Below are 21,335 nucleotides of genomic sequence, written 5' to 3'. Positions count from 1 at the left end.
ATGTTATCAGCGTTCAGTTCAAAAGCCAGCATCTCTGATGGTATGGGGGTGCATAAGTGCATACGGTATGGGCAGCTTGCATGTTTTGGAAGGCTCTGTGAATGCTGAAAGGTATATAAAGGTTTTAGAGCAACATATGCTTCCCTCCAAACAACGTCTATTTCAGGGAAGGGCTTGTTTATTTCAGCAGGACAATGCAAAACCACATACTGCAGCTATAACAACAGCATGGCTTCGTCGTAGAAGAGTCCGGGTGCTAACCTGGCCTGCCTGCAGTCCAGCTCTTTCACCTATAGAGAACATTTGGCGCATCATTAAACGAAAAATACGTCAAAGACGACCACGAACTCTTCAGCAGCTGGAAATCTATATAAGGCAAGAATGGGACCAAATTCCAACAGCAAAACTCCAGCAACTCATAGCCTCAATGCCCAGACGTCTTCAAACTGTTTTGAAAAGAAAAGGAGATGCTACACCATGGTAAACATGCCCCGTCCCAACTATTTTGAGACCTGTAGCAGAAATCAAAATTGAAATGAGCTCATTTTGTGCATAAAATTGTAAACTTTCTCAGTTTAAACATTTGCTATGTTATCTATGTTCTATTGTGAATAAAATATTGGCTCATGTGATTTGAAAGTCATTTAGTTTTCATTTTATTAAAATTTAAAAAACGTCCCAACTTTTCCGGAATTCGGGTTGTAGCTAAAACTCACAACCAGAGGCATGAAAGGCCCTACCGAGTGCATGAAATTGGTGCGTGAAGCAGGATAAAAGCGTCTTAGTGTCACTGTCAGCTCTAGGCATTTGAATCAAAAAATGGATACGGATAAAAATAGGTCTGGCTGAAGATACATGAATAAGGTTTTATTCATGCCCCAGCCTTCAGGGCCTTGAAAGGGACAATGACGAAAGAGAAAAAGAGGCCTCTATAACTGCACAAACATAAAAGGCTGTAAAAACCAATCTGAGGTATTTTCTCCAACCATTCCATATCACAGAAACACACTACATGGTGTGTCTGTTTTCTAACACACACAGATACCTTGTCATTCACATCTCTCCAGAGAGACTGAGCGGTTACATGTAGCTGCATATATCTTCAGCAGTGTCCTTGCTATTGCAAAGGGATGTCAGAAAATTAATCATGCACTCAGTGGGGAACCCATGAAATTTTAGCAGCGCCGATAGGCAGAAAAAAGATTTAACAGAAGCAATTAACTGAATGGGATATAGGGACCATCTGGCTGAGGTTTGGTTGGAAGGAATGCTTTGATTGAAAGAGCAGAACTATTTGCAAGGAGGGAAAAGATGATGTTAGAGCCTTTAGAGGGAGGCCTTTCTCTCGCTGAGAGAAGTCAGCGAGACTTCTGGGACATTTCAGTTGAAATCTGTCAAGACTAAAGTTGGCCAGGGAGTCAAAAACAGTCTTGGTGTGTTATTTATAGTCAGCGCTGCTATATTTGTACTTACCAAACTGTCCACTCCCGTCAGCGTGTGATTGGCATTATAGAGAGAATAGGTCAGCTGGTACACCCCATCATTGGTTTCACTGTTTCCATAGAAACCAACTCCCACGGCAACACTGAAAAGTCACAAGGTGAAAAGTTACAATTAGTTCACACATTATAATCATCAGGCCCTCACGCAATACGCACATGCAGAAATCCACAGAAGGATTTCCACAGATCTGGAACACCGGTCATTCAGAGTTTTACACATCCCTCACTCCTTGCATGAATTTTATAGAAACAAATTTACCTGGATTTAGCAAACACCAAGTATGTACATTTGATTACCACTGCTTAAAAATAAGGAAAAAAGTGAAATACAGAAAATGAAGTTGTTAAAGGGGACATAACACACAGTTTTTTGGTAATCTTTTTTGCTGATAATCTTGAGTACCTATAGAGTAGTATTGCATCCTTCATATCTCTAAAGAGTCTTTAGTTTTTATCACATTTATAAAAGACAGAGATACAGCTGTTTCACTTCTCTCCAAAAACAGTTGAGCTCCTGGAGGCGTGCCGTAGAAGGAGCTAAAGAATCACAAGCACACGAAGCTTTTGCATATTGATCATCTGCAAGCTGTGACATCGACATAAATAAATCAGGGACAAAAACTTTATTAACTATCAGCACTGCCGATGACTTCAGTAACCCGAATAAAGCATACTTCCATCAATATATTGTTCTGTCCATTGACCCATACATCCAGTGTTCTTTCTATCTTCCCATCGCTCTGTCTTCCTCTCTGCTAACAAAAAAAATTATTTTTAATAGTTTTATCAATAATTCAAGTCACCAACTGGGACCATCTGAAGCCAATCACCTTGTAAGCAATGTCAGAAAATGTTACCCGAGTTTAAATAAATATAATTTTGGAATTAATAGGCTCTAAACGGATCTGAAGTTAAATTACTGCAAAATAATGGCGCTGTGGTAGGATGGGTAGTGCACATGTGCCACATGCAGGCCTTTAAAATTCAGCATAAGCCATACTGAGCCAGAGGCTAATGTTCCCCAGTCACAAATAACACAAGGGTTGAAGAAATGGCAAACAAGACGGTGCCTTCTGCCAGGGAGAACAGCTCACAAACACTATGAAAGCAAAAGAAAGAGGCAAACTGTTCAAAACAATAACACAATCACTAATAATCTGACCACTACATTGCAATTCTTAATAGGCTACAATATCACCATCAAATAAATTATTCTAAATCAATTCTATATACTCAACTTTGGCAAAAAAATGATACTTCAAATGTGAATCATTGTTTTGTTTTAATTCTGTCATCATTTGTTTACCCTCATGGTGTTTCAAACCTGTATAACTTATTTTTTTTTTCTGTGGAAAAATCTCTGAATACCAGAATGTCACAGAGACTTTGGGCTGGTAAACAACCATCTTCTAACCACCCACAACACTCTAGTATCACAAGGGCAAGATTTGGACAGCCTCTACAACTGTTTGGGCTTTACATTAAAAGTACCTGCACTGACATACACAATCCGTTTGAGATAAACCATCAATATCATAGATATCATAGAGTTTTTGGCATGAAACAAAGAATATTAGCAGGACAGTACATTCCCTCCCCCCAAGCCACGGTCGTCTCACCAATGGGAACAGGAAGCATCTTACATAGAAAGGATGATGTCATCAAAATGGCCAGACTCATCTCTGTTCTTGGTATTTGGTTCATTAGCCCCCAGAGACACTGTAAGGTCAATAACATCTTACAGGATGTGAAGTCATATCCTGCATTGCCTTATTCATATAAGCTGCCCTTTAAAGTCTATTCCTGACCAAACCTCCTTTGTGTTAAATGTGAACTTGACGTTTGCGGACCATAATGAGCAAAGTAATGAAATTCAAAATCTGTTCTTGGTCTCGTGTCAGCTGAAGAATTGAGAGAGATTTTAGACCAGACTGACAGTGTGGAGTTGCAGAGTGTACTCCTGGGGAAATGTAAAAGTGTAACGATTCCTCCAAAGCTTCTTGCCTTTGGAGTTGGTGATGAGTCATAAAGGCACACACTCAAACACAAACACATAAAGAATGCACAGTGCCCTAAGGCCACGTGCCGTCTTATGCCGAAACGACGCATGGGAGAATGTGTGCGGCCTGGAACAGGGGACTTTATTAAAATTACGGGGAGAGTGAATACTCATTAGCTGGATGCCTCTTGCCAAACTGCATCATTCTCCTGATCCATCTCTGATTTAAAAAGTGCATGGGAAAATTGAGCTGCATTGGGAAGAGGAAGGAGAGGACGATAAAGAGAGATGCATGCCAGAATTGTCATAAAAATGGCAAGAGCTGACTAAAATTGGCAGATTCTATTAGGGTTATTATTATTAACGGAAACTAAAATCAAAACAAAAACAAATGAACAGACCAAATGAATTTCACTTTCCATCAAGGTGTTTACATTAAGGCTTTTCAGTCAGATTGAGCCATCAATCCGATTACTGAGGGATTATTTGGTTGCATTTAAACATAGCTAGTGTTTGTTTGGTTCTCAGTGTTTCTGCAGACACAAAGGTATCAGGCTGCTGCAATAAGCAGCTCTGAGGAAGAATTAATGCATCAAACCTTTAAAAGGCTGAAAGCGCTAAGCAGCATGTTAACTAGATATCTAAGAGTAAAAACGTATCTTCTTGGTAGTGATTTGAATGTAGAGATTATAAAAGCAAAACAAACTGTGGTTGGTTGTTTTTCAAGTCAGTTATGATGATCCTTTACTATCCAAGTTTGTTTGTCTTGGCTAAAATAGGCTACAAAATGAATTAGACTTTTTACCAACACTCAAATGTATGTCTTTGCAAGGAACTAAGAACACCAGAATTTGAATCATTTCATGGATTAACTCACTTTGCAAGATGAATTACCCAAATTATTAACATTGTAGACGGTTGCTGGGGAAGAACTGAATCAGAATCGCTCTGCTACAGTCCAAACTCATCTTCAGACAGGCAATAAGGAGGAAAAGTCTGATGATGCTCATCATTTTATGACAAAAATCCAAGATTATAGGCAATAGCTCCTCACAGTTCATCACTGTGCTGTCTCCTCCACGCTTTTCAGAAGTATATATTGTTGGTTATGTATCAACTATACATTTACATTACAAATATATCCCAAAAATGTTATGTTATGTAAAGTTATGTGAACTTAAAAAAAAATCAGCATTTAAAAAAAGAATTAGAGGATGATCTAACTGTGCTAGAGCCATCAAATTCCAATTTATGTTACACAAGAAAATCTTGACTGGGTTCTGAAGATCACCTTAACATTTAATTGCACACTATATTTACATTTATGCATTTAACAGACACTTTATCCAAAGCGACTTACAGTGCATTCAGGCTATACATTCTTTAACCAGTATGTGTGTTCCCTGGGAATTGAACCCATGACCTTTTGAGCTGTTAACACAATGCTCTAACACTGAAGCCATAGGGACACTACAATTCAAAAGTTTTGTTATAACTTTTTTTACTGTTTTTAAAAGACGTCTCTATGCAAGGCTGCATTTACAGTATATGGTCAAAAATACAGTCAAAACTATAGTAATTGTAATGCATTCCTATTGATTAAAATGTATTTCTTTAAATAAATAAATCTTACTGAGCACAATCCTTTGAACAGCATTGTGTATTGCAAAAAAGCCGGCCTTTAAAACAGTACTGCAAATTGTACTAGTGTTGTCAAAAGACCCGGTACTTCGGTACCAAGTCGGTACTAAAAAATGTAAATGTGACGGTACCAGGTTTCTTTAAATACCGGTAGTACCGAGGTCCCGTTCAAACCCGGTTCAGCGCTATGATTTCCGCGAAGCAGAAAACGAGGACGGAATCTCAAAATCCAGTCATGAAAATGAAACTTACATTTTAATATGGACAGTCACAGAATTTGTCAAAGTTAGCATAAATTAATCAAATCAAATCTCCATATGGACCAGTATCTGTAAATGTTAAGCTGCAAAAGTTGTTTGAAATATGAATCCATGTTCTGCGCGTCTCTGTGTGAATTAATGAATGGCAGAGACGTGCGGGTTTGTTTACTACATAGACTGAAGCGCATGACGCTTGCCTTCATTTCAGCATCTGAGCTTCAGAGTTCTCTCTCCATCAAGCGATCTGAACTTTTCAGTTCATCTCAATGGATGTATTTGATGCTCTGTAAACTCTTTGTGAAGGCGCACGACTCGTCGCTTTACTGATAGCGCTGTTTCTCACACATGCATAGAGAGAGAGAGAGAGCGAGAGTCTTACCGCGCTGAATCGACACGCTATATGTAAACTATTCTTTGTTGTCTTCTCCTGTCAAAATAATGGAGTTCATTTAGAACTATTCATATTCATTTTCTAACAAGCAGAAGACATACCGGTTTCTCCGGTAGTGGGCGGAGCTAATGCGCAAATGCCAATTTCATTGGCTGGCGCTGATCTCTTACCGTCCCTGTTTTGATTTCAGCAAATCAGTTTGACCGAACGCAGACAACGTGATTAATTTTCATGAACCCAGCAGCTCATCAATTCATAGTACATTGTATATACATTAGTATGATAGTAGAATTAGTAGTAGTATTATCTTTTAATAATAATTAATATGATCTATTACTTTTTTTTTTTACAGAAACCCTCAATGACCAGAAATATCTTAAGCATCACCACCAGTCTTAAGTTCAGTTAAAATGACAAATATGCTTTCATTAGGCCTAAAAGTTCATTTTTACATAAAAGGCATTGTGCTAGAAATATTACTATTATTTAGTAAAATGTATGTGATACTGCTACTACTGTTGAATTTTTTTTATAAAACTTTATTTTTTAAAGAAATTAATCACAATATTTCTTCCATGTTTAAATTTTAATAGCAAATCCCCTTTATTTACCAAAAATAAAATGTGTTTAAATTTCATAAATTAAAAGACAAATTAAATTTGGGTGAAACTTGTTTACTGTTTTTCATAATTATATAACTTGTAGAAAAACTTTAAACACAATTGTAAATAAGTATAAAGAATGGCATTGGTTTTATTTTTAGTGCTAAAAAGTTTTTTTTTTTTTTTAATTAGCATATTTTTGTGTTTTGCTTTGGTACCGAAATTGGTACCGAGAACCGTGGATTTTCACTGGTATCGGTACCGAATACTGAAATTTTGGTACCGTGACAACACTAAATTGTACCATTTCTCCCATTAAATGCATGTATGGCATATGGACAGTTAGAGTAACAGCTAGAATAAAAATAAAAGTTAAGAGCCCTTAAAATAGAACTAATTGCTAATGCTGTCATTTCCACAAGAACCACAGTGCATTAAGATGATCTGCTTGTAAATGACTTTAAATGGTCAAAACAGTGCCAAATAAAAAAAGCTCATAGTCTGGCCTCAAAAACCAGGTCTGAAAGCCGGCACATAAATAATGGATAAAACAGAGCTAGTGCTTCTATCAACTGTATAAAACAACATTATTTTATACGGTGTGGAAAGGCTTGTTTGCAGAGGCTGCGACCATCTGTTAAGCCATCTTGGTCCTGCAAGATTCATTAGAACATGACTGATGAACACCATATTGGTCACTCACCCTCAAACTGTAAGCACCAACTTCCAGTTTCATCAAGTTCTTCAAAATAAAATGACAACACAATAACATGAGAATTGCAGAAATTGGTGATACCTACATCATTCAAATATAAGATCACACAATGGCAATTTAGAAGCATATTAAAATAATAATATGCTTTTTTTGTTCAAAACAATTGGTCAAAAAAGTTGAGACTAAAGAGAAAATGTTATAATGCTACAGGAATAAAAAGTTTAAATTAGTAAATTAAAACCAGAAACAAATAGAATTGATTGATTGATTGATTGATTGATTGACTGATTGATTTATTTATTGATTGATTAATTGATTGGCCTGGTTTAATACATCAAATTAATTTAATCAAATATATGTAAGGATAGTACCATCCACTTCAATCTGATGTTACTTACCTTCGTTGCAAAAAGCAGAGGTCAAAGAAAAGCAAAGAAATGACTTATATGAAAAGTTTTATGAAGATGTGGCAGGTGTTATGAAACTCACACACTGCTCAGGCTAAGCATCAGTCAATGAAAAATAAATTAATGATGAGGTTAAAGTATGCTGTTCTAGAGTCATCGCTATCAGCCATATGCTGAGCAGTGGCTGTCAGGAATGAGCCCTTACACACGACGAATAGAAGGCTGACAATAGGTAACAGATGTCAGAGAGCAGGTGTGCATGAGGCAGAAAACAACTGGTGTCCTTGTACACACACATGCAGGTGAAGCAGAGCAGGCAGAAGATATCTGAATGACAGCCGCAGCATGTGCAAGACCTGTCTTTACACAACTGAAAAATACCAACTGAAAACAACTCATCTCAGTTCTATTAATGGACATTTCTCTGTTTTTTTCCTTTTTATTTTAATCAGAGCAGTTGAAAATGCTCTTCATGTTGTGATCTAAGGGAAAAAGAGCTGTACATCTGAGTACAGGGCAACCATGGCAACACATGCCGTAGATTAACGGAACATTTAAATACCAAAGAAGCTATTGCACAACTCCTGCCATTCAGCATCATAATGGAGAAAATGAGAGAAAGATTCTCACATTATATAGTCACAATGAGACTCTCTACATCTAGAGTGGCATTCAGAAAAGCACCATCTGCAATTAGGGCCAGTTTCAACTGCAAAAAATAAAAATAAATTCTAAACAAGCTCTATTGTTTTCTTCAGCTTTAGTTTAGAGTTCTGAAAGTTACAGTACACTTTGGTATTAAAATAAAATTGCATTTCAAAAAATCGAGGACAACTGAAATCCTCATGATAGGACCTCTTTAAATAAATTATGTCAATTGTATTAATTCCTTTTATAATGCAATTTAAAAACAGGTGCTTTGGCCAAACAAGATCAACATAGATATGCTATCAAATTGTTCAAACCAAATCCAAATGTATTAGTGAAAATTTTTAATTCTAATACCTATCATCTCAACTGAGAGCAATCTACAACCCCTTTAGAGCTCCATCATGTCACACTGCAGACCCCAGACAGAAAATTGATTTGGGGCAATAATGTCACTTATCTATCTACTTGTTCCTCCATCCATCCAACTAACCAAGCAACCCTATGATTTACTTCTGGACAAAACACTTCTGCTACAAACCACATTGTCATTTAATATAGATGAAGTCGGCCTTGCTGAGATATAATGCCATTTATAGCAAAAACACATAGATATTAGAGTTTAGGAGACTTTAATGTTTCCAATGATGGCCGTATACAGAAAATGCAACACCAACAGACAGCCTTCAGTAAACGACCTAGCTAAAAGATATTAGTAATGTCAGCAAGGTGAAAATGGTGACATTTTCCAGAATTCATAACCTTAACTAACTAAACATTGAAACGGATATCATATGAATCAGAATATATAAGGGCTGGGTGATATATATTGAATAATAATGACATATATGTACAATGATTTTGCTGGCAAAATAAAAATAAGCAGTTTTAACACACATTGACAAGTAAAATGTAAATGCATAAATATATATTCATTGTTTAAATATAATCAAAACACTAAAGTAAAAATGATTGACTAATATTCACACACGCACACACACACACACACACACACACACACACACACACACACACACAGAAAGATAGGGGTTGGTCAGGCACCCCCAGTTCAAGTTATGCAAGACAAGTTCAGACTCATCAGCCAAGATGATGTTCTCTTTAGTTGTGACATACAGACTAAATTCCTGCTGTTTAACTCTGACCACGTTTCTGCATTTAAACCAACAGTGGGCTCTGTTTCACCACAGAAGCTTTCAGAATACCAACAGTCCTAATGCTAATTTAATAATATCAACACAGATGAGTGTCATGGGATTAAGAGAGAAGATGGTGCTCTCATAAACATATGTACATTTATATACACACATTGATACTCAACACAAACTAATTCAACGGAGCACTTCAGGGCTCAGCATTTCTCCAGCAGTGCGGGGTTGATATAACAGCTGGGATAGTGCCTGCTATGAGACTGGAGCATTGAGTTTGATTAAATAACTCCCCTTTTGCTATTAGCATGTCAAAGTAACAGCTACTTCCTTTAATAAAGCTCTGTGCAGTGAAGCTCCCAAGAGTTAAGACCTTGAAGGTCTGGGAATGTGGCTGTCTACAAAGATTTTTTGCCATTTTTGCTGACCAATTTATGACAACATGAAACCAAAACTGACTACTACACCATGACAGTCAAGCTTTAAAAAAGGGCGAAATCATCATATAGCAGTACTGGGATTAGGTTTAACACTTTTTTTTATGCTATGTTTGTTTTTACTCTCTGAAGACTGGTCCGAAATCCAGACCTTACTCACAATTGCATTATTTCTCTGACTCTTAATACTTTATCTAGTAATATTAACTCGAAATCTATTAGACGTAAATGTAAAAAAATATGATGATATATAAAAGCCAATTATGTAATTTTGAAATTATGTCTTTATTTTCTCCCCAACCCCCCCACCAATTGGGTCTTTAAAACAAGTAAGAAATATATATTTTACAAAAGGTGGTTCTTTGCAAGGACAGCATAACATTTCGGGGTCCTTGCAAAGAAAAAGTTGGAAAAACCCTCAAATAAAACTATATTAAATAGTGTACCATACATTTCAAGTCTTCTGAAGTCATAAAATAGCTTTGAGTGAGGACCAATTACTTCACTGATATTATGTGATGATACATATTATTTCCTTTGGCCAAAGCACTGGAATTGTATTTGTTATCAAATTTACCAGAAAAATTCAGGATGGGGAATGAGATTTAAGAGCTGCAACAGAGGGGAGGATTTCAGTGAATTGCAACCTAAATTTCAGTTTCTGTTTATTACAAAAATATTATTTTATAGCATCAGAAGACTTCAAATATAGCACACAAGTCATAAAGACTGCTTTCTTAGTTCTTTTATGGTGTTTTGGAGCTTGACAGCCATGGTCACTAAGACCCAAAGCTGTTTTAGAAGTGAATGCCTCTCGTTCTTAATGAATGATGTAAGCCGAAAAAGTGCACAGCGTCTGAGCAGATGTCAGAGGGCTGTCTCGGAATGTCCAAGACTATTCAACCTCCTGTTAAAGTCTTAAATACTAGTCAGACTCTGAGCGTTCCCACAACCCCTCCTCCAACTCAGACCTGACGGACAATGTGTCTCAAAACAAAAGTGTTTCTACCGGTGTTAAGACAGGAATGTAGACCGCTCTCCGCATCAAAGACCGGCAGAGCAACCTTGTTAAATGTGCTTGTTACACTCTAAAAAACGCTGGGTTGAGGCCGCTGGATAGGATTTTGGGATGTTTTAACCCAAGTTTGGGATGAAAATAGTTCTCCGTTTTAACCCAGCGGGGCTGGGTTGAGAACGCGGACGTGAAGGAGAGCACGCACATCACGTCAAGATCGTACGTCTCCAGTGCGAGCAGCCGCCATTTTCTCAGCGTGAAAGAAGCGAGAAGCGAGTGAAAGACTATAGTAAGTAAATATTCAAAATGTAAAGTTATCGTTTATTGTTTACCCGGTTGTATGAAAGGCGGAAGGTTTTTTGAAAGGCGGAAACAAAGAAGCTTAACGTTATATTAACGTCTTAATGGCATCATTTAACGTTACTGAACGGAAGAGGTAATTTTAATCTAACGTCAGTGAATGTATTTTGTCATATTTACATAAGATTTTACATTATCTGTACTTTTTGAGCCGTTAATAGACAGTTATGGTCACGGTTACACTCATGTTAATTTGTCTTTTTTTTCGCGGTTAAACTGAATGTATGTGTGTCTCCTAAAGGAAACGGCATTGTGTAGTAAAGACTAGCATAATTATTTTGAGGCTGTTGAAGTGGTTACTGTTAAAAGTATGTTTTACATGTAATATTTCAGACTTGTCCAGCTCGTGTCTTTATTGTGTCAGTGCTGTGCGCCGAGAGTTAAAGACACAGAAGCTGTTTGTGGAGGAGGATGTTCTTCTGAAGAGAGGGACAGACGGGTTTAAGGAGAGTTAACTTCAGAATAACATCGTTATATTTATTTTTACTAAGACTAAAATAATGTTTGTTTTTGTAGATGTTGAAATCCAGAGACAAGATAACTTCGTTATTTTGAGACTGATGTGAGTTATTTATTTTTTAGAAAATTCATGTTTCTGTTGTGTCCTCCCTGTTTAATTCACATTTTGATGCAACAACAGTGTGATCACATGTTCATATTTTATTGAAACCATTGATGTCCCTCTTTGCAGAACTCAAACTAACTGGAGTTAAGGACACAGAAGTCTGTTTGTGTGAGGAGGTGGTTTTCTCAGCTTCTTCTGAAGAGAGGGAAAGATAGTTTAAGGCAAGTAAACTTCATAATTTCATGTTATCAGTTGTTGTTGTTTTTTACTAAGAGTAAAAAAATGTTAGTTTTTTGTTTTTGTAGATGTTAAAAGCCAGAGACATGGGAGAGCATCATTCTTTTGAGATTTTATGTAAGTTATTTTTAGAAAATAAATGTTTCTGTTGTCTCCTGCCGGTTTACTTCACATTTTGATGCAACAACAGTGTGATTACGTGCTCATTTCATTAAAACCATTGATGTCTGTGTTTTTCATTGCAGAACTCAAACCAAATTTGGAGTTGTCTTGTCTGATTTGGAGAGTCATCATTCTTGGTCTTCCCTCTTAAAGGTAAATTTCACACACAAAATCATTTACTTGCCCTCATGCCATTCCAAACCTATAAGACTTGAATATATTGAAATGAATATATTTGTAATTTTCTCATAATTTTGTTAATCCATTTATAGTCTAGATAATCAGTATTTTAAAGCCTCATAAATACAGAGTTATTGTAAAAGTAATTCATTCCGATATTTATATATGAATAAATCTGAAATTATATGATAGCAAACATGTATGTTCCAAATAAAATACTCCCAGACTAGCAATGGAGGACACAAATTAAGAGAATATTAAATATATTCATTTGTTTTCCAAAAATGAGCAGAGTTTGTGTGGGTCTGGAACAACATGAGGGAGAGTAAATTATGACCATTTTCATTATTTGGTGAACTAACCGTTTGAAGAGCAGCCACCTAGGTACATGAACATTTTGTGAGGTATGTGAATTAGGGGTGTGCACGGATAGTCGAGCATTCGAATATTCATTCTGCTCTAATTATTCGATAAGTAAAAATTCGAAATATTCGAATTTCGCAAAAAAAAAAGAAAAACTTCACAATTTCTCCTTCTTTCCAAGGCGCTCGGGCAGAAGTGCTCCTGGGGCATCTGCCAATGACGCACTCTCTCCATGAAGACGCAGAAATTTCAGCAAAGGATAAATGGATTTACAGCACAAAAAATTGCTTTTAGTAGCTCTGCTACTAAATTTATTTCAAAATGGCAATCCATATACAGCTATGATCAGATGTTCCTTCATCTTGGCTGAGCTTTCAACGTTGTTACAGGAAAGGATGAAGCTGAATGTTTAGTTCTTGTCACATGACCTGCGGTGCGCTTGCGGCATTCAGAAAAGTTGAGATGTTTTTAACTCGATGCAGTGCGGACGCGCCTGGAAAAAACGGGCGCGTCGCACCGTGAGCGCATCGCGACCGCGTCGCTTCAATTATGAGCGTGCATACCGCGCGCCTACATTGGAAATAATGAACTTGAGCACGCAAAAGACGCGATAAGTGAACGGCCCCTAAGAACTGCGGTCTTCTACAGTACTTCAAATATGCCGTGGAGAATCATAGAAAGTGACCGAATTCAAGAACATTGTTGCGGCATCTCTCAAGCAACGAATAAACACCGCTAACTTGGAGAATGCAGTGAAAACTCCTCTTCTCGCGTCTGCCCTAAACCCTCGGCACAAACATCTCAGGTTCCTCGACGAAAACATGAGAGAAGAAGTAAGAAAAAAACTTTTTGAACATTATCAGAACATTTTCCTTAATCCAAATGGTGCGGATGCAGTCGCCGTCACCAACGATGAAGAGGATGTGGCAATGCCCACTCGTCGGAAAAGGCTGAGCCAGTTCTCCAGCAATGATTACAGAGAGTCTAGCCGAGACGAGTGGGAACAGTTCTTGCTGGAGCCATGTATTTCACCAGATGAGGATCCCATTCAGTGGTGAAACGGAAACACGAAGCGCTTCACAAAACGTATTCGCTTAGCACACCGTTATTTGTGAGTCCCGCCAACGTCTGTGCCGTCAGAGCGCGTTTTCTCAGCGGCCGGCCTTACTGTTAACAGACTAAGAATCAGAATCAGAATCAGAATGAGCTTTATTGCCAGGTATGTTTACACATACGAGGAATTTGTTTTCGTGACAGAAGCTCCGCAGTACAACAGAATGACAGCGACAGAACATAAAACACATAATAAAAGAATATAAAAGTACAAAAAATACAAATAAGTAGATAAGGAATAACAATATACAAATTGACAATTGTAGGCAGGTATATTACAAAAATGCAGTTATGTATGTACATGTATATTATGTGCAAAATGTAAGTGTATACTAAGTATGTGTGTTAGATAAATTAAGTGTATGTGTATATAAATATAAAGTGTAGTGTGTTCAGTGTGTTCAGTGTGTATCAGCTGTTCATAAGATGGATTGCCTGAGGGAAGAAACTATTCATGTGTCTGGTCGTTCTGGTGCTCAGTGCTCTGTAGCGTCGACCAGATGGCAACAGTTCAAAGAGGGAGTGTGCTGGATGTGAGGGGTCCAGAGTGATTTTAACAGCCCTTTTGCTCACTCTGGATAAGTACAGTTCTTGAATAGATGGGAGAGTTGAACCGATGATTCGCTCAGCAGTCCGGACTACCCTCTGTAGTCTTCTGAGGTCAGATTTAGAAGCTGAGCGGAACCAGACAGTTACTGAAGTGCAGAGGATGGATTCGATGATGGTGGAGTAGAACTGTTTCAGCTGGCGAAGGAAGTACAACCTCTGCTGGGCCTTTTTCACAATGGAGTCAATGTGAATGTCCCACTTCAGGTCCTGAGAGATAGTGGTGCCCAGGAACCTGAATGACTCCACTGCAGTCACAGTGCTGTTCATGATGGTGAGTGGGGGGAGTGCAGGGGGGTTTCTCCTGAAGTCCACAGTCATCTCCACTGTTTTGAGCGTGTTAAGCTCCAGGTTGTTGAGAGTGCACCAGACAGCCAGCTCTTTAACCTCCTGTCTGTAAGCAGACTCGTCACCATCCTGAATGAGGCCGATGAGTGTGGTGTCATCTGCAAACTTCAGGAGCTTGACAGAGGGGTCCTTAGATGTGCAATCATTAGTTTACAGGGAGAAGAGCAGTGGGGAGAGAACGCAGCCCTGGGGAGCTCCGGTGCTGATTGTACGGGTGCTGGATGTGTATTTTCCCAGCCTCACTAGCTGCTGCCTGTCTGTCAGGAAGCTGTTGATCCACTGACAGACGGAGGTGGGCACGGAGAGCTGAGTTAGTTTGGGCAGGAGGAGGTTTGGCATGATCGTGTTAAAAGCCGAGCTGAAGTCCACAAACAGGATCCTCACATAGGTCCCCGGTCTGTCTAGATGTTGCAGAACATAATGCAGTCCAATGTTTACTGCATCGTCCACAGACCTGTTTGCTCTGTAGGCAAACTGAAGAGGATCTAGCAAGGGTCCAGTGATGTCCTTCAGGTGGGCCAGCACCAGTTTTTCAAATGACTTCATGACTACGGATGTTAAAGCCACAGGCCTGTAGTCATTTAGTCCTGTAATTTTAGTTTTCTTTGGGATGGGGATGATGGTGGAGCGTTTGAAGCATGAAGGAACTTTGCACAGCTCCAGTGATCTGTTGAAGATCTTTGTGAAGATGGGGGCCAGCTGGTCAGCACAGGATTTCAGACAGGCTGGTGTAACACAATCTGGGCCTGGTGCTTTTTTCCTTTTCTGCTTCCGGAAGACCTGGCGCACCGCATCCTTGCTGATCTGTATTGCAGGTGTGGGGGAGAGGGGGGATGCAGGAGGTGTGAATGGTGAGAGTGTTTGATTGGAGAGGTGTTCAGGATGGGTTGCAGGAGCTGTTAATGGTGTGAACGGTTGTTTGGAGAGGCATTCAGGGTTGGTTGCAGGAGTTGTTATTGGTGTGAACGGTTGTGTGGAAAGGTGTTCAGGGCAGGTGATGGGTGTTCTTTCAAACCTGCAATAAAACTCGTTCAGATCGTCTGCCAGTCGTTGATTTTCCACAGTGCTGGGGGGTGGTGTCTTGTAATTGGTGATCTTCTTTAGACTTTTCCACACTGATGCTGAGTCGTTCGAAGTGAACTGAGTCCTTATTTTTTCAGAATAATTCCTCTTTGCCACTCTGATCTCCTTTTCCAGTGTGTATTTAGCCTGTTTATACAAGACATTGTCCCCCTTCCTGTAAGCATCTTCTTTGGCCTGACGGAGCTGTCTGAGTTTTGCAGTGAACCACGGTTTGTCATTGTTGTAATTTAGTTGAGTCTTGGTAGGAATACACATATCCTCACAGAAACTGATATATGATGTTACAGTCTCTGTGAGTTCATCCAGATCGGTGGTAGCAGCTTCAAAAACACTCCAATCAGTGAGGTCAAAACAAGATTGTAAATCCTGCTCTGCTTCATTAGTCCATCTTTTTACAGTCATTAATACAGGTTTAGCTGATTTTAGTTTCTGCCTGTAGGTCGGTATACGATGAACCAGAAGGTGATCAGAACGTCCCAAAGCTGCTCGTGAAACAGAGTGATATGCATCCTTTATTGAGGTGTAACAGTGATCCAATATATTACTGTCTCTTGTGGGACAAGTAACATGCTGTCTGTATTTTGGCAGTTCACGGGAGAGATTGGCTTTATTAAAGTCCCCGAGAATGATTAAAACAGAGTCCGGGTGTTGTTGTTCTGTCTCTGTGATCTGCTCAGCGAGTTTCTGTAAAGCCAGACTTACTTGCGCTTGCGGAGGAATGTAAACACTAACCAGAATGAGCGAGTGAAACTCCCGTGGCGAATAGAACGGCTTCCAGTTGACAAACTGCATTTCTAGATCAGGACAGCACATCTTCTTTAACACAGTTACATCTGTACACCACCGTTCATTGATGTAAAAGCATGTCCCGCCGCCGCGCGATTTCCCCGTTGATTCTGCGTCGCGATCCGCTCTAAACAGCTGAAATCCCGGCAGATGGAGCGCGCTGTCCGGTATGGCGTTATTCAGCCAGGTTTCCGTGAAACACAGAGCAGCAGAGTGTGAGAAATCCTTATTTGTCCGAGAAAGCAGAAGGAGTTCGTCCGTTTTGTTGGGTAGAGAGCGTAGATTTGCTAGATGGATGCTAGGCAACGGCGTTCGAAATCCGCGCTTCCTGAGTCTGACGAGCGCGCCAGCTCGCTTTCCCCCCCTGCGCGTCCTGAAGTGTTTGATCAGTGCCGCTGCTCCTCCGATAACAATATTCAGTAAAACGTCTGAATAATTGAAATCCGGAAAAACATCTTGTGGTGCGTTCTGCCGAATGTTCAGCAGTTCATCCCTGGTGAAACTGATTGCAGGAATATAACTAAAGACAGGACAAACTAACAAAAAGACAAAAACATATGCAGAGCACGTCACGGAGGCAGCCATCCTGTACCGGCGCCAAGGTCACAGGAGCCGACTTTATCCTGATCATGTTTACATGCCTGTTTTTCTTAACAAGAACATGAAAAACAATAGAAAAAAAAGCAAAAAAGATTTGCTGACAGTTTAAAAGTTTCAAAGTTAAGTGTAGGCTACGTTTTACAATAGCCTCATTGCTGCAGGCTGCTTTACGTTTTTTCTTTGTTCACTTTTTTTTTGTTGCTTGTAATCTACTTTTGTTTGTATATATTTATTTATTTATTTATTTTTGGGGGGGAAACGTGATTATATGGTTCAGCATTTATTTAAAATAAAAATATTTTGTAACATATTAAAATGTCTTTACTGTCACTTTTGATCAATTGAATGCGTCCTCCATGCTGAATAAATGTATTTATTTCTTTAAAAAAAAAAGAAAAGAAATGTAACATTAAACCCTTGTTTAAAATATTGAGTTCTGAAAATTACAGAGTTTTTGTAGCACAATGAACTCTCATCTAAAAAATATCAATTACAGTTTGATTCCTCATGATACGACCCATTAAACTCCAAAATGAGGCCGTTTTTCACATCATATATAACCTGTCTGATCCATTTGTGTTGTCAAATTCTTCCTTTTGTTACATGAATACGTTTTTGCAGTTTATTCACTCAATGGTTGATTTGTTCACCCAGACACTGAGCTTTAAAATGACAAGACTCTTCATCAGCTCTCTGTGCATCTAAGAATGTTTGCTAGACACAGCGAGATGCAGAGAGAGAGAGAGAGAGCAATGGATGGAAACGACACAATGGAAAATAAATAAATAAATAAATAAAAATACATGAGGAAAATATTAAGGAAGACATGAGCTGATTCCAAAAAGAATGTCACTAGGATTTGCCATGTTGATGCAAGGCTTTCCCATCACTCATTTCAAAACTGAAAATTGCGCGACTGATGACAACAAAGTCCTTCTTAATGAAAGCAAATATTTTTAATTCTGCTAAGCCATGCCAGAGACCACGATAACCACAATGAATATATAACCACATTATTCTCCTATACACACGAGTGCTCATCTATGCTGCCTGCATCTTGAGCGGCTTTATTCTCTCAGTGTGGGAACGGTGGGTGGTACGTACCAGCAGATGAGTCCAGCAGCAACAGCAGCCCAAGTGACACAGCAAGAGTTGGATTTCTTACTTTCCTCTTCCTCCTCATCCTTCCGACAGCAGCACAGGCAGCTCAGGTAGATGGCCAGACACAGCAGGTTCACACCGAGCCCAGCTGCTGCTACACAGCCCAGGAAGATGATCGACTGGAACACACAAACACATCAGATATGAGTTTCTTTGTTAAAAGGGACTGGGAAACTTGAATTTCTTGTTGGTTGGTCTGTTTGTCACTCATAACACAAAGCTCTCTTATCAGTCGACTCAGCCTATTTAAAGACTAAAATAAAAGAAAAAAATAATGATCCAATCAATTCCTAATGGACCAAAACCATGTGCAACAAGGATTTTCTTGTTTCACTGTGAAATATTTAATGTCACATTATTCTAGAAAATGGGTTATGCTGTTGATTTTAAAAGGATATGCAATGTGTGTCACTGATGACAACATTTTAATTTTTAGGGGGGAAAAGGGGGTTAAGAATCATGAAAGCAAAGTTTTTCATAATTCAATCAACTCCTAACAGATCAAAATCAATCACTGAGTTTCCTGATCCACTGCTACTTTTCTAAACAATAATCATTTTGACATTAGTACAAAAGTAAATTTTGCTTATTAATATAGGTACAGTAGAAAAAAAACTTAACTTAAAATTATAAAGCTCAGAGACAGAGGCATAACTTATAGAGAATGAAATACAGGAAATCATGGTGCAAGAAACCTTGACTAAACTTATAAATGTTCTTGGAAGATTTTATTTTATTTTTTCTATTTTTTTAATATATATATATATATATATTTTTATCAAGGTGCATCATTGCAACCCTTTAAAGGGGTTATTAATAAATAGAATCCTAATGGAGTCATAAAGTTGTAATGAAACAGAAGTAGCGACAAATCTTTTCTTCTGTATTGTGATGTACATCAGAGTGTAGTGGATTGAAAGGGGTAAAAATGTAGAGCAGGGAACTTTAGTTAAAGTTTAGTTAAACTTCAATTAAAATTCAGTGACCTTGTCCACTATTGCAAGTTTGTTGTTAATAAAGCTTGAAGTCATTACCTCCTGAGATGTTTTCCGAGCACAGACAACGCATTACACTGATAACATAGAGGTCCTATCCAGCTGCAACACTCTGTCATATAACATAGAGCTCTAGTTGATAGATCCGGAGCTATTTTAATCTCACACAATTTAATGGGGGCACAAGGTACCACTATGCCTATGCTTAGAACTACTGTACACACACCATTGTTTCACGAGTTCGCCTTACAGATAATGAAGCAACATGAATGGTATAAAAACGGGCTGATGGTTGGGGTGGTGGAGGGATGCTGAAATACTGTAGAGAGAATTAAGCTAAGATGTCTTGGGCTATTTATAGAAGTTCTGTCTCGAGCTGATAGGATAGATGGGGTAATTGCTGACTGATGATGAAGTGGCCGGGTTAATTATCTGAACGTGCTCCTCCCGAACTTTGTTAATAAAACATCATAAAATGAGCATGGTCTCATTTTTGACCCTGACAGGAATCTACGGACTTTAAGCAGTGACTGAGAATAACTATGACAACTAATGGGGCGGCACAATTATTCAACAAAGCCACACTCATATACACGCACACACACACACACACACACACACACACACACACACACACACAATATGTCGTATCCCATCCTGCTCTTGGCTCAGAAGAGAAAGTAGGGCAGCTATAGCAAGCAGCCCAGCAACTTTAATTGCTGCATCACCATCCCTGTTTCCTGCATTGTTTCTGTCTCTCTCGGTTACATCCAACATTCTTCCTTTCATCCTGTAGGTGGTGGGACATCCTAAGCCATCTGCTTCACTCCCATAACTCTAAGACTAATGAGTCAACCTCTCTACCCAGAATTCCAGTGGTCGTATTCATCAACTGTGACAAAGAACCTGCTTAGAAAAAAAAAAAGATAAAGAACTAGGTTATAGAATATGTTTTTCTCTAAATTTCATTTGAGATGATAAGGCCTGTAAACATAAATAATGGTTTAGTCGTCCAGTTTTAACTATCATACACCATCCTGTACTCCATTCCCCACTAGCCATTGAAACTAGTGGTCAACCAATATATGTTTTCTGACAGGTGATGCCGATATCTTGGAAAGCAGGGGGGGCGGATAGCCGATATAAAGCCGATTTAATTTTTTAAAAATTATTATTATTACCATTTAAGAGATTTGAAATAATTTGATAATGGATTAAAAAATACATGTGTAAAAGAAACATACGTATACTTTAGAGGACAGTATTTTTTCACAAATAAAAAAATTATTTAATACAATTATAATATATAAAAAAGTAAACACTGTAACCAACCAGGCACTCAGTATTCTGGAAAGTTTGTGTGCACTGAGAATCATATTTTTCAAATAAGGCAGGTTAACCCTCATTTTACATACAGCACACAGAGAAAATGACATGAATATGATAGTGGACAAATGCATAAAGTGCAGCATAACTTGAAATCACGAGTTTAAAGTTTAAAGAATTTAATTCACATGGACCGACCGTCACACAGAGAACATGCGATCATGCTGGATACACACTTCACAAGATCTCATAGCTGGAGTTTGCAAGGTTTGTGAAATTAAATGTTCATTAAGCATTCAAATATTTGTTTAAATCAACAAACCTTCTAACCCCCAACCCATGAACAAGAGAGAGAGTGTGAGCACTGTGTGCGCTCAGACGCTGACGCTCTCAGCGCCGTCAAACTAAAAGTCCCACCTCGAATACATCGGCCAAGCAGAAAAACTTTTCAGCTGATGCCGATATTTGATAAATGCCAAATATTACGACAACTAATTGAAACCCATACTGATCATAATAGACTTTTACAAAAACCACTTTATAATACAATTTAATGACAAATCATTTGGCAAATGAGACCTAAAAAAAACCCTGAAATTAAATTGAACATATTTTATACCATATTTACAATGTTATCATTTATTAATTGACCAATATACACTAATAT

The 21,335-nt window shown here is 38.4% G+C and overlaps 1 protein-coding gene and 1 long non-coding RNA gene across 3 annotated transcripts in view; one reads left to right on the top strand and one right to left on the bottom strand.

Annotated features, from left to right (window-relative positions):
• Positions 1 to 21,335, bottom strand: part of LOC132121675 (protein tweety homolog 2-like) — a 60,644-nt gene that overhangs the window by 20,790 nt on the left and 18,519 nt on the right. For both annotated transcript variants that reach the window (XM_059531335.1, XM_059531336.1), the window contains exons 2-3: positions 18,291 to 18,466; positions 1,474 to 1,585 (exon numbers count right to left, since the gene is read on the bottom strand). In XM_059531335.1, coding sequence (XP_059387318.1) covers positions 1,474 to 1,585; positions 18,291 to 18,466 — 288 coding nt within the window. The remainder of the gene's footprint in view (positions 1 to 1,473; positions 1,586 to 18,290; positions 18,467 to 21,335) is intronic.
• LOC132121104 (uncharacterized) lies at positions 11,582 to 12,314 on the top strand. Its single transcript, XR_009426236.1, has 3 exons — positions 11,582 to 11,705; positions 11,835 to 12,062; positions 12,191 to 12,314. It is a non-coding gene; the product is annotated as an uncharacterized LOC132121104 (long non-coding RNA).

Source organism: Carassius carassius, chromosome 39 (genome assembly GCF_963082965.1).
Source record: "Carassius carassius chromosome 39, fCarCar2.1, whole genome shotgun sequence".
Taxonomy (NCBI): Eukaryota; Metazoa; Chordata; class Actinopteri; order Cypriniformes; family Cyprinidae; genus Carassius; species Carassius carassius.
The sequence above is the reverse complement of the archived record's forward strand: the minus strand, read 5'-3'. Positions and strand labels throughout refer to the sequence as shown.